Source organism: Sphaerulina musiva, assembly GCF_000320565.1.
Source record: "Sphaerulina musiva SO2202 unplaced genomic scaffold SEPMUscaffold_2, whole genome shotgun sequence".
NCBI lineage: Eukaryota > Fungi > Ascomycota > Dothideomycetes > Mycosphaerellales > Mycosphaerellaceae > Sphaerulina > Sphaerulina musiva.
In genome coordinates this window covers 2841997-2854918 of record NW_016017384.1, presented here as the reverse complement: position 1 = coordinate 2854918, position 12922 = coordinate 2841997, and the positions used below count along the sequence as shown (strand labels likewise).

Here is a 12922-nt window from a genome sequence, read left to right as displayed (position 1 = left end):
AGATTGGATTTGCAACGTGGAAATACAGTAGGTAACTCTTGGCATTGTATTCTCCAGACTTCTTCACCTAGCCCTACCTAGCCCTAGCCCTCGGGAATAATAAGAAATACCAGGTACTCCGCATATACAAGGAAAGGGGAACCTTGCATTTGGGACAAACAGCATTTTCTCCATATTCTTTCCTTTCTTTTCTTTCTTTTCGGTAGATCGGGACATTTTTACTCCAGTCTCTACCTGTCTCGGTCGAAATTCTAGAATTCTATTGTCTGGGCCCTCCCCGCCTGGATGTGGATAGACATGGCATGGACATGGATCAGGTCTGGTCGATCTTCTTCATCAATCTCTTTTCTGCCCTTGAGGGGGTGGAAATTGCTTTTCTTTTTTGTTTCTTTTTTCTCATATCCAGATGATTGTTGTTGTTGTTAGTATAGGTCGGAAAGAGAGGAAAGGAAGGAAAGGAAGGGAGAAATTTGCAGGTGTAGAGAGAAGCAGGATGGATCAGGGGAATGAACGAATGTATGAGAAAAAAGTGTAATAGAGATATAATCGGGGTAGATGATTTATTTGATTGACTAACCAACGAACCAACCAACCGGCCAACCAACAACTTTCAATATTCAACCGGGGTCAAATGTGATTTTGTTGTACCTGCATGAATGAATGATGATATACATGCCGCTGCTGCTCAGGCCTCCCTCATACTGACTGAATCTCTTCACGGCGATCGACACATGTAATTCAGTCCTACGGTGTTCAACTCTGCTACCTACGTACCTCACTAGGTAGGGTAGCCAGATCAACACCAAAAGAAATCACCATGTCACCCATCCTCAAAAACCCCCTCACATCTCTCTTCCTCTTCCTCGCAACAACAACCCACTCCACCACCGCCCTCGCCCTCCAAGACCAGCAACAACAAGCCTCCTCCCCACCCATCCGTCTCCGAAGTCCAGAAAACGAATGTCCTCACGCACCTACAACCCAACACCTCAGCGATCCTCCTTATGAGAATTACTTTTACTCCGACTGCCACTCTTCCACACAAGTTGTAATTACAACACCGTTAGAAACTTCCGATTTGAGCGTCATTAGTCCCCGAATCGTCGTCGCTTGGCCCGCGGGGAATTCTGGCGCCGTGGTGTTTTTGTCGCCGGGGGATGAGGGAGCTGTGAATGGGAGTTTGGGGATTCGTCTTGTTTCTTCTTCTTCATCTTCGGAAGCTGGTGGTACTGAAGAAGAAGAATATCTCCAACCGATTTACGAAACACCATTGGAAAATTCCTTATCAAAATTACCGTTCGTGGGCGTGGAAAGTCTTCTAGAATTAAATTCTTCTGCGAAGCTCTCCGTGGCGATTTTGGGAAGTATTCGCAATGTGCGAGATTTTACCGAAGGGCCTTCGATTTTGGTGGAGAGGATTCAGGAGGCGATTGGGTATACTGCTTTGCCAGTTGAAGAAGGAGGGGGTGTGGAACTTTCGAGATTGTGGTTGGATAATGTTACGACGATGGCGATTTCGTTCATTCCCGTGGACGACGACAGCACGAGTGGTGGAATTACGCTCGAGGAGGATAATTTGGTGAAGATGGAGGCGGGAAGGTATCGATTTCGGGCGAAATTTGATTATCCTCAATTGGAGCAATTGGATGGGAGTCAGGTGTTGAATGAAAACGCCCAAAGTCTTCTTCTGGAACAAGAAGGAGGAGAAGATGCGGAAAAGGTGAAATCTCTCACGTTTTTGTCGTATTCGAATAAATTGTTGGCGGGAGCGTGGCGGTTCTTGACGTACTTTGGCCGCGACTCCATGATTGCCACGCTGTTACTTGCACCCGTCTTGTCTGAAGGCCAAGGGGGCGCCATCGAGGCTGTCATCGGATCGGTTCTCGAACGACTCAATCAGACTTCGGGTGTGGTGTGTCATGAAGAGACGATTGGCGACTATGCGACATTCTTGAGCATTCAGCAGACGGGCATGGCGAGCACTGCTCCGGGATGTAACTACGTGATGGTCGACACGGACTACTATCTGATGCCTCTCTTGGAGAGGTACTTTCTCCAATCCACCGTGGGCCAGCAAAGGACGTCAGATTTTCTGAACACAGTTTCCACTCTCGACTTCGGTAACGCCGGCTTAACGTACGGAGAGCTCGCCCTGATCAACGCCAAAACGATCATGACCAATACCGCTTCTTTTGCCAGCGATGGCGGACAAATCAAAGAGAATCTCATCCATCTCCGCGACGATGTTCCCGTGGGAGAATGGCGCGACAGCAACACTGGCATCGGTAGTGGTCGCATCCCCTACGACATCAACACCGCCCTCGTCCCTGCTGCCCTGCGATCCATCTCCGCCCTTTCTGCCGCGGGCTGGTTTCCCGATTATCCTGAATGGGCCGATCTCGCAGCGCAGTACGCTCAAGTATGGGAAGATGACACCTTGGCATTATTCGAAGTCGTTATTCCTTTTGCTGAAGCCAAAAACCTCGTGGAAGACTATACCAACGCCGCTGGAATGGGCTTCGCTTCGAGATCTGATCTGATCCAGGGTGATATTGTATTTCACGGCTTGGCTCTGGACGGGGGCAATGATCAATCCATCGTCAGAGTCATGAATACGGACGACTGTTTCCGTCTCTTCCTACTCAACACAACCAATCAAGCCCAACTGACGGCCTTTGTCAACCAGACTGCAACAAACATTCGATCCCCGTTTCCCGTAGGTCTGCTCACGCCAGTCTCACTCGTCGTAGCCAACCCAGCATACGGAGGAGATCCCGTCTACGCCGCGAACTTCACCAACAGCGCATACCACGGGACTGTCGTCTGGTCGTGGCAACTCAGCATGATGGCCGCTGGCCTTCAACGACAACTGGAGCGATGCATCACAAGTGATGGTGCGATAGTACCAGACTTTTGCAGCGATGAAGTCGTGTACAATAATGTACGTGGTGCAAATAACGATCTGTGGGACAATCTCGAAGCGAATTCGGAACATTTGAGCTCGGAAGTCTGGAGTTGGACAATCAGTCCCGAGGGAGAGTTTGTGTTTGCGCCGTTGGGTGCACTTGCGCAGACGGAAAGTGATATTCGACAGTTGTGGTCGTTGACATTTCTTGCTGTTCGGAGGGATGACCGTTTTCGATAGGGACTTGGCCCCCTTGACTGCTGCTGTTCATTATGCGCCGAATGGGCTAGAAATGCTGAAATCTGGATGGGCGCGAAACTGCTCGGTGATGAATCTAGTCGCGAGAACATTTCCCCCCATGATAGGTAGTTTCTATACATGAGAAGCCAGCAAAAATTCGGTCTATGTTGTTGCCATTTGGACCTTTTCTTTGAATGTAAAGAACATGAGTAGAAACCCTTCCATTCCAGCGACTGACCCTTTCGGTATCTGGTTCGGTATCCGTTGCCGAACGTTGCTGTATTTCCCAATGCTGCGACTGTCGTGGACTTCTTCATCATCATAGCCAGCCAATCTCTTGCTCGCCATTTACAAAAAAAGGCATTGTCGGGTATGAAGACCACCAGATAGCAGCAAGAAACCCATCGATTCCGGAATACGCTGTCCCTCAGATAGACCTCTTGTTCGACCTTTTCCGAGGATTCCCTCCCTCCCTCATTAATCCTCCTTCTTCTTCTCCCCCAACTCAATCCCCAACTCCTCCAAATACTCACTCACAACCTGCACAATCACCCCATGATCCTGTTCCTGCTTCAACCCACTCACCACAATCACCGCCACAACCCCTTCAACACCTTGCACTCTAACCGGCCAACCCCCACCATGAATCGCATATTCCCCCGCCTTTTCCATCCCCAGCCCAAATTTCGCCGCAAAAGCCCCCTCGTCCCCCGAGAATTTATTGTGCATCCACCATGTGGAAGCTCCAAACCTCAAGACCGTGTTGCGTTTGCGAAGCACCCAGGTGTCGTTGTCCGGGGCTGTGCCGGAGTGGGTTACGGCGTGGAAGAGACAGTGCGTGGAGTGTGCGAGACTGATGTCTATGACTGTGGGTTTGGAAAAGGCGAGGAGGCGCGTGCGGAGGAGGGAGCCGAGGACCCAGGCGGTGTGGGCTGTGAAGGTGGGGAAGGTGAGGGCGTTGTCGATGGCGGAGATTTCTTCGAGGGCGCGAGGGGGGAGGGGGATGGTGGGTTCGGTGGACATGGTTTTTGTTGTTGTTGTTGTTGTTGTGGTGGTGGACTTGTTCTTGGTAAGATGTTGGGGAGTTGGTAGGATGGTAGTAGAGTATATTCTCAGCTGTTGGGTAGGAGGTAAGTGAAGAGGCTCGAGTGAGTAGAATCTTATCGTTGGGGACCCTGAGGATTCGCGTGGACTTGCTTCATATATCCTCGGCTACACATGGAGGCATCTTGATTATGTATAGAAAGGTATAATTACTAAATCATTGCACAATTGCAATGCTTCTACATTACGCACCTTGACATGCTACAGGGCGTAGTACTTTTATTGCAAGCGATTCTGGCTGAATACTGACTAGATGTATATAGAGGATTATTGAGTATCTGTCTGATATCTGACAGAGCCTTTGATTCATCAACTATGTCAACCTGCACCCAGTATATCGGTCAACGCTTCGAATAACTTTTGTGATTGTAGAAATTTCAAATTCCCGAATCGCCATTCAGAAAGTGTCTTTTCCAAAAGAACAGCCTCATCAACTTGAGTCGAAAACACATTTCCGGCATACTGTTCTACGACCCAATCTTACCCTTCACCCACTCGCCGATATTCTTGATCGATTCATTAGCCTCTGGTGATTTCCCAGCCATGAACTCAAAGACATGCTGCTGTCCCTCCGCTTTGGCCAAATGCACATCAACGCCGGCCTTTTGCGCTTTTTCATAAAATCGGACTCCATCATCCAGCAGAGTATCATGGCCGGCGACAGATATCCAATGAGGATTGAGACCCTTCAGATCACCATAGAGCGGACTGATGACCGGATCCTTGCGCAATTGCTTGTTCCCGCTGGTGTAGCGTTCGGCGAGCATATCGACAAAAGCTTTAGTACCCAAGACATCTTTCTCTTTGTTGGTTTCCAGAGATTCGGATTCCAAGGTCAGATCATACCAGGGCGACATTGCCACGGATGCTGCCGGGAGGGGCAGACCTCGCTTTCGCGCTTCCAGTGGCACAGCGGAGACGAGTCCTCCTCCGCACGAATCTCCTGCCAGAACGATGCTGTCGGGCGAGTAGTCCTGGTCTAACAAGTACTTGTATGCGCTCATACAGTCATCTAGTGGAGCAGGATATGGATGCTCAGGCACCATGCGGTAGTCGATGGATAGAGCATTGACGTTGCAGGCTTTGGCCAAGTGTGCAGTGAGCTTGCGATGGCCATTGGGAGATCCGAATGAGTAGCCGCCTCCATGCATGAAAAGCATCACCTTGCGAGAGGATGCACGTCAGCAATTGGGAGAAATGCAACAAGGACAACGAGTAACTCACTTTCTTGGGCGTTGCATCCATTGGTCTGACCCAGAGCGCGGGACGGCCAGCAATGATATCCTCTGAATAAGTCACTCCGGGACATTCTGCTGCTGCGGTATTCACCTTGTCATAGAGAGCTCGTGCGACAAATGGGTTATCGGAGGGAAAGTTGGAGGCGATTTGCTTGAATAAGTGTGTGAGAGCCTCGGATTCTTTGCTTGGTGCCATGTTTTGATATGTTGTTGTTTATAATGGACAACGTGGAGTAGGAGAATTGTGAATTGTTTGAACTACAGTCTATACCAATAGATAATACAATAAATATAGAGTAGAGGGGCATACCTTTCTAATGATGTCAGCTCCTGTCTACCTACTACTTCCTGCCTTTCCGGCCTGCCAGCGAAGTTACATGTTACCTCCTATACATCATAACTCTCGTCGAGACCGATACCAACAATTTCGGGGCATAGCAAGTGTCAGTGAGAAAAATACCGAAAAAAGGAAAAAAAAAAAAGAAAAAACAAATCGCTAAAACAAATCGCTAAAACAATGTCCGCCATACCTACACACAACCATTCGCTTACTAAGTGAATAGAGCCCGCTGAGAGTGATGTCCAACAGGACAGGAAAAAGTGGGGTAAGAGTAAGCAACATCACATCTTGGCATCAAACAGCGCCTGAGCGCGCGCGCTTCCCTCACCAATCAACTCCCTCTTCTTCCCTTTTCCCTTTCCCTTTCCCTCCCCCTTTCACACCAATTCACTATTCCACCACTCACCACCACACCCGCAAATCCGCAAGCGCTGCCTCACTCTCCATGCAAGCAAGCAATCAAGCAAGCAAAGCAAGCGCCCATGTCGTTTCAGAAAGATCTCGAAATTTTCTTATTGGTGCAACACAACTTACAAGTTATTTATTTACAGATATACCTACCTACAAGCGCTGAGAAATAAAGTATTTTGGAGTGATACTTCCCATGCGTATAGGTAAAAACGATCATTCATACGCTCTATTAGCCGCCCGTCATGCGAGGGGAGGACTTTTTTTTGGACACTATGCATGTGAAATAAGGCGTACCGTAAAGGTATTGAATAGGAGGAAGAAGGTGTTGTAGCAAATATAGTTTATGGTATGTATACACGACAGTTCTGCGAGTAAGCGAGCGAGTGAGCGAGGGAGTGAGCGAGGTCTAGGTCTATACATGGACAGGTAAGGTATGTATAAGGTAGATGGGTAAGGTACCTGACCTTGACTTGGTCTTTTTATTTTTCTTGATATCTCACTTTGTGATATACAGTTTACTTCTACTCTTCTCAAGAAAGAAAGAAAGATAAAAATAAGACTACACTCTTTTTCATCCTCATTCATTCATTCATTCATTCCATCCATCCATCCATCTCTCACCAACCCACCACCAACATGCCCACCCCACCAACCCACCGCCTCCCACACCTCCTCCTCCCCCTCCTCTCGATAACCCTCAACCTCGCCATCCTCGGCACCTCCAGCCGAACGCTACACATTTATCAAACTTCACAAACGTCCAACGTATATTTCCTGCCGATTTGGAATTCTCATTTCGATATGCGAGGTTTGAAAACTTTGGTGGGGACTTCAGTGGGGATTGTGGTGTTGAATGGGATTTTTGCGGTGGTGGGAGGGGTTTGTGGGAATGGGAATGGAAGTAGGAGGATGGTATGTTTTTTTCTTTTCTTCTTCTTCATTCTCAAAGTAAGGTACTTACACAGCTCCAGCATGTACCCACAAACACCATCCTCCTCGCCTCAAGCGTATCGAGTACCCTCCTCTCCATCATCGCTCTAGCCCTCCAAGCCACCCTCAACCACCAATCCCCACATCGAGATACCCTTCAAACATGGACGTGCATGTGGAAGAATGTGCAAGGAGAAGGTGTACCGCAATCGTTTGATACACTATGTCACGAGACGGTGAGTAGTACCTTTAACCTTACGTCTCAAAACCAAAAAAGAAAAAAGAAATCTCCAGATAACAATACGATAAAAAGACTGACATTCTTCTTCTTCTTCTTCTATAGCGCTTTGCATTTTATACGACAATTCCGAGCTTTCTCATCCAGCTCAGTCTTCTCGCGCTGGCTTGCTATGCTTTGACGGCGAAAAGTGCTACTTCGGCACACAAGAGGAGATCGGTGATTCGACTGGATGAGGAGGAAAAGGCGCATGAATTGGTGGAGAGACAACAGCAATCGTTTGATACCAAGAGTGATAGTGCCCGCAGTACGCCAGATCAGGTCAGAGTCGTGGCGGGGAAGAGGTAGATCATCCTCCTCCTCCTCCTCCTCAAGTGTTGTGGGTGTGTGTGAAGTAGTGTCATGGGAATGGAGCAATCAGCGAGCGCAGTTGTAACATATCGTCACATGGTATTTGGAATTTCTGGTCAAAGAGAAAAATGGAGTTTTGGGTATCGTGTAAGTACATGTGTGGGCCACGCTTCCAAGGGATGGCTCCCAAGTGCCAGGAATAATGGCGAACAAGGAAGAAACTTTGTTTATCAAAATAAGAAATGACAACTTCAATGAGCGTGTTGTGCCTTGGCGGCGTTACGCCTGAAAGCCGACAGGAAACTCTTCCGCTTGCCCAGGACAATGGAGCTCGAATCCGGCTGATCAACGGGCATGGGCGGCAATTTGGGCGTAGCTGTGATACTCGCGCGTCGCTTCGCAATGTTGGCTTCCGTCTCCTTCTTCTTCGCATCCGGATCCTCGCCTGTTAACCTCTCAATCTTCTTTCGCGATCTCTCCTGCGCAGATTCGTTGGTCCAGTCTCCATTGAGCTGCTTGGAAGGAACCTGTGGGAATGCAGTGCCGGCGATGAGGTTTTCTTTCGCTCGTGAAACCGACAGGCGCTGCCGTGGCGTCGTGGGCCGGGATGTGTTGGTCGGTGTGGCTTTCGCAACAGTATTGGTGGGATCATGCTTGAGGAACGAACGTGGTCTCTCTTTCTTTAAAGGCGGCGCAGACAAATGCGCCCAAGGCTTGGCGGTAGCGGTAGCAGCAGCAGCAGCGAGGGAATTGGAATCGCTCTTGGTATGGCTATGGACCCGTGGAGAGGGGGATTCTCCCGAAAACGTCTTGGGCCGAGCCCTTTTTGCCGTCTTCGGCGTGATGGGCGTGTTGGAGGTGGAAGAGACGGGGTTCATCCGTAATCCATTATTCGACGTACCACCCGAGGACTTTCTCTTGTGCACCGTTGCTGGTCGCTCTTTCTCCAATTCTGTCGCTGGCAGCTCGTATACCTCGGCAGCTGGGGCCGCCTCGCTCGAAGTTGTGGTGGTGGTAGCGAGGGCGGTGGTGGCGCTCGCCTGCACCGTGGTGTCCTGTACATCTTCAGAGATGCTGCTTGGTGCCGCGCTGTCCGTTCTCACAGTCGGAGGTCTCATCATGCCGTCCCCTCCCGGCGGAGACTCTGCTGCTGCAGCCATGTCCACCTTTGCGTCATTGCTCATCTTCGACATGCTCTTCTTGAAGTTGGGCAGGCTCTTGCGCCCGACATTGTTCATGGCGCGCCGAACACCTCCGCTATGATCCCCACTGTGATGCTTCTCTTGACGCTCGATGACTCCTGCCATGGTGGTGCCATTTGTGGCAAAGTTCTCCTCGGGGATAGGCTGGAACTTGACCACGCCACGATCGGGTGATACGCTGAGGATGTCGGCCATGAAGGACTGAATCAAAGCGGCGTTCCGCTTGTTCATGGTAGGGCCCATTTGTGAAGGTACGGCTGTGATGGATAGGATGTAGCACGGATCAAACGTGCCGCCCATGGCGAGGCAGGCGCTGTGATCGACCTTGACCATAATGGCAGAGTCTGGTCGCATGTATCGTGCGGCCAGGTGGCACGAGAGGTCCGTTACCAACGTGAACTCGTCTTTGATCTAGTGTAACGTACATGATTAGCTCATCGGTAGCATCTCTAGGTTGACTCTGGCACGAGCACATACAATGACGTTCGTGCGTAATTCGGCCACAACGGGAGAATCTCGTTGAACTCGCTCACGGATGGTGCCTTCATGAACGTTGTCCTTGTACTGGAATTGTTCGTCGTAGTACTGGGTCCGCTGTCTCGAAGGAGTGTTGTAGTATGAAGCCATGGCCGCGTCTTGCGGAGCTCGCTGCTTGCGCAGGTAATCGCTGAGGCTGGTATAGCGGCCAAGTTCAGCGGGTAGACTCTTCCTTTCACGCGGAGTTGGCGCAACTTGTACGGCGTGCTGGTCGTTCAGAGACAAGGCATTTGTGGGATTGGAGGTAAAGGCAATACCGGAAATGGTCATACGGCCGTGCGAGTCGAGAGCAGTGGAAGCGGCCGAAGGTGATTCCGACGGACTGTGGGTAGAGTGTGAGCTGGCATCTCGTCCCATATTCTCGGTGACACAAGGACAGTCGGGTGTAACACTCGCGACCACGAAATGGCTGGGCGGTTCCGAGCTCGATCACCAGACGTGGCACAGTCGTGGGCCAGACTCTGCAGAATTCGAGCGTCCAGACAGGGCAGAGACGACAGTGGTACCACAAACAGCGTGGCGGGCGCAACTCTCGGCGTTGATTGGATGAGGCGTGGCGACCGCTTCGTCCAGTGGGTGATACAGCGTCGGGACAGTCGTCGAAGAGTTGTCGTGATTAGCCGTTCCTGGAGGTGGAGACGCGCGCGCAGTGCAGCGATTTGCGTTGAGATGTTCGATCCACTTTGCAGAGGCGAATGCAGCGAAAATGCAGTGCTGTGATGTGCAGTGCTGTGCAGACAAGACACTGCAGAAAGAGAGAGAGCGAGAGAGAGAGAGACAGAGAGAAAGAGAAAAGAGGCGGTGTTCGCAAGGAGCTGGACACGGGAGTCAGCGGACTTTTGGAGTGATACCACAGTGGGAGGTAATGTAGGTCAGGGCAGGTAAGGACCGTAAGGTAGGTCAGGTAGATAGTAATCGTGCTTGCTGACGGGGAACAGTCTGGGCCATTCGCGGATCTTATGATTCTTGCAGAGCGGGATCGTCTGGTGTTGGACTCTGACAAGGTGCATGCCCATGTGTATTATACCCGGCAGGAGGCATTGTTTTTAATTAGACGCGCGCGCGCTGCCATCTGCATTGGGCGAGTCGTTCTACTACTAAGGTACTAGGAGGTCCTAGGAGGTAGTGCACCCTCTTCTGATACCGTCAGTAACTACGAGGTACGAGTCCTGCCATGTCAGTCTGTTGTGCGTGCGTCGCGGCACGTTTCACTTCGCAACGGCCACGGAGCCAATGCGGTGGTCAGTGTGGTGTCGAGTGTGAAGTGTATGCAGGTGGTGTAGTGGGTGTAGAAGAGAGAAAGAATAGAGTGTCGACGAGTCGTCGGAATGGCGGGGCGACGATTAGTTCTCGAGCTACCTTAGTCAAATTAGAGCCCCAGCAGGGCATCTCATCAGAAAGCAACGTTGAGGTATCTGGGAGAGAATATTGATACGATACATGTATACCTCAAGGCTGAGGTAGGTATTAGTTGTCCCTTATATCATCCGTGTCCCACGATAAGTGGCAACAGTTGATGATACTTGGTAGAGTCGGTACTCACAGACCCATTCGACATGCCACATGCACGGAATCCGACTCAGGTAGTCTCCAGTAGTACTGTAGAACGAGTGGACGCATCGCAGGATCCGTCCGCCTTGTCTGTGTGCTGCCGTCCCGCGCCTCGCCTCGCCTCGCCTTCTGCGCCGGTAGTGACAGATATCACGAGTACTGCGAGAACTCATCATCTCGTCTCGGGGGGTGAAGTAGAAGTGGAAGGGGAGGAGGAAGATGTGAAGAAGATGAAGAAGATGAAGCAGAAGATGAAGCAGAAGAGGAGGAGGAGAAAGGATTTGTCAATATGATTCTCACCCGATTGACACAGAAGTGGTGGAGAGTGAGCAGAACAAAGGGTGGTACAGTTGAGTGGCAGTCCAGTTGACCGAGTGGCAGTGCTCAGGTGCGGGCGAGTCATGGTCTCTTGAACAACGTCACAGTAATCAGCACGACATCCTTCCCAAATGGGACTAGAAAGTGGTGGGTGAGAACCACCGACTCTCACAGACTCTCACCACCGACGTGAATGTACCTGACTTGACTAAACTTACTACTTGTACTTGTCCCTGTAGCGTGCAAGAGAGAGATAAGAGAGAACAATCATACCAGGTATTTGTACTGAGCCAACAACAACACCACACTGTACACTACTGAACCAACGACACCACGCCGTACACACAAAGTCACACACATACACACACATACACGACCATGTCATCCGACAAAAAGTACTTCTACAAGATCCTGGATTCTCCTCCGCCTGAGCCTCTGCCCGAGAAACTCCCAGAAACGGAACTTGACATCAAAGACAACTTCATCCATCTAAGCGTACGTCTCTTCCTTCTCAACAAACACGCCAAGCAAAACCACCACCACCACTCTACTCACCCACCCACCGACCCACCGACCCAACCCAACCCAACCCATCCCAACCCGACCAAAAAAAAACATTTAAAAAATACTAACATAACAAAAAAAAATCTCCAGACCGCCGTCCAAGTCCCCCTAACAGCAGACATTTTCTTCGCCACCCACCACAAACTCTGGCTCCTCAAAATCCGCGTCGCCGACCTCGACGGAGACATTCAATACCGCCCCGAATTGCCCGAATGTCCGCATTTACACCACAGTGTGCGCGGCTTGGGGAAATCCAATGTCGAAGAGGTTATTGTCGTGGAGAAGCCCGAGAGTTTGGGTGAGGGGTCGATTTGGGCAAAGGTTCCGGAGATGGAGGCTTTGGAGGATTGATTTTTTTTGTGTTTGAGAGGGAAGGGAAGGGGAGGGAGGGGGATGGAGGGTGGATGGAGGATACTATACCTACTGAGAATTTGAATTGAATTGAGCCATTTTGTTTTGTGAATTCTTGTCTTTTGGATTTTTCTTTGGATTCCCTCTCTTTTTTCTTTTTTTCTTTCTTTTTTTCTTTCGTTTTTTCTGATTCTTTTTCTGATTCTTTTCCAATTCCTTTTTTCAATGTTTTCTAATTCCTTGTTTTTTAAAATGGATTTTCGAACTCTTTTTTTTTTTTGAATTCTTTTTGTATTTTTTCTATCCTCTTCATTTTTTCAGTTATTTTCAATTATTTTCCATTAATTTCCTCTATCTAGGGATCATTGAACAAAAATGTAATCGGAGAGAAAAAAAAAAGACCGGAAAAAAGAAAAAGAAAAGAAAAAGAAAGAAAAAGCAAAAGAAAAAGAGGGAAAATCACTGAGAAAAGAAATGTGGCATGAAAATATGTGTTTCTTTTCATGATACTGTGTGTCTGCAGTCTGTCTTTTTATAGATTTCCGTCTGGTCTGATGCGCCTTTTTTGGTTTGAGATTTCCTCTCGCTCTTGCTCTCTCTCTCGCTCGCTCTTGCTCTTTCTCTCTTTTTCGCGTAACCAAA

The 12922-nt window shown here is 49.5% G+C and overlaps 6 protein-coding genes across 6 annotated transcripts; 3 read left to right on the top strand and 3 right to left on the bottom strand.

Moving 5' to 3' along the window:
* The first annotated feature begins 1471 nt into the window (after positions 1-1471).
* Positions 1472-4187, top strand: SEPMUDRAFT_147641 (uncharacterized protein). The gene has a single exon (XM_016904433.1). It carries the CDS (start codon positions 1508-1510, stop codon positions 3143-3145), a length of 1638 nt encoding a protein of 545 aa, XP_016764012.1. The 5' UTR covers positions 1472-1507; the 3' UTR covers positions 3146-4187.
* Positions 3623-4168, bottom strand: SEPMUDRAFT_39374 (uncharacterized protein; the record flags this gene model as incomplete). Its single annotated transcript, XM_016908743.1, has 1 exon — positions 3623-4168. One exon carries the CDS (start codon positions 4166-4168, stop codon positions 3623-3625), a length of 546 nt encoding a protein of 181 aa, XP_016764013.1.
* A 529-nt stretch (positions 4188-4716) lies between the features above and the next one.
* Positions 4717-5638, bottom strand: SEPMUDRAFT_20699 (hydrolase; the record flags this gene model as incomplete). Its single annotated transcript, XM_016908332.2, has 2 exons — positions 4717-5412; positions 5474-5638. Coding segments are annotated over 2 exons (861 nt in total), but the record flags the coding sequence as incomplete, so codon positions are not given.
* Positions 5639-6741: 1103 nt separating this feature from the next.
* Positions 6742-11121, bottom strand: SEPMUDRAFT_147639 (uncharacterized protein). The gene is made up of 5 exons (XM_016904432.1): positions 10937-11121; positions 9437-10855; positions 7512-9370; positions 7210-7404; positions 6742-7150 (listed from the first exon to the last, which is right to left on the bottom strand). The coding sequence occupies exons 2-3, from the start codon at positions 9851-9853 to the stop codon at positions 8009-8011; spliced, it is 1779 nt and encodes a 592-aa protein (XP_016764009.1). The 5' UTR covers positions 9854-10855; positions 10937-11121; the 3' UTR covers positions 6742-7150; positions 7210-7404; positions 7512-8008.
* On the top strand, positions 6875-7754 carry SEPMUDRAFT_106078 (uncharacterized protein; the record flags this gene model as incomplete). Its single annotated transcript, XM_016900610.1, has 3 exons — positions 6875-7150; positions 7204-7404; positions 7512-7754. The coding sequence occupies 3 exons, from the start codon at positions 6875-6877 to the stop codon at positions 7752-7754; spliced, it is 720 nt and encodes a 239-aa protein (XP_016764010.1).
* Positions 11122-11598: 477 nt separating the features above from the next.
* SEPMUDRAFT_147638 (uncharacterized protein) lies at positions 11599-12376 on the top strand. Its single transcript, XM_016904431.1, has 2 exons — positions 11599-11860; positions 12020-12376. Exons 1-2 carry the CDS (start codon positions 11744-11746, stop codon positions 12278-12280), a joined length of 378 nt encoding a protein of 125 aa, XP_016764008.1. The 5' UTR covers positions 11599-11743; the 3' UTR covers positions 12281-12376.
* The last annotated feature ends 546 nt before the right edge of the window (positions 12377-12922 follow it).

Bases quoted from the DNA above. Each gene is read 5' to 3' on its own strand.
- SEPMUDRAFT_147641 (XM_016904433.1), top strand. From the start codon at position 1,508: ATGGCGATTTCGTTCATTCCCGTGGACGACGACAGCACGAGTGGTGGA.
- SEPMUDRAFT_147639 (XM_016904432.1), bottom strand. From the start codon at position 9,853: ATGGGACGAGATGCCAGCTCACACTCTACCCACAGTCCGTCGGAATCA. The intron at 9,371-9,436 runs GTATGTGCTCGT...ACGTTACACTAG, and splicing joins AATTACGCACGAACGTCATT to ATCAAAGACGAGTTCACGTT.
- SEPMUDRAFT_147638 (XM_016904431.1), top strand. From the start codon at position 11,744: ATGTCATCCGACAAAAAGTACTTCTACAAGATCCTGGATTCTCCTCCG. The intron at 11,861-12,019 runs GTACGTCTCTTC...AAAAATCTCCAG, and splicing joins ACAACTTCATCCATCTAAGC to ACCGCCGTCCAAGTCCCCCT.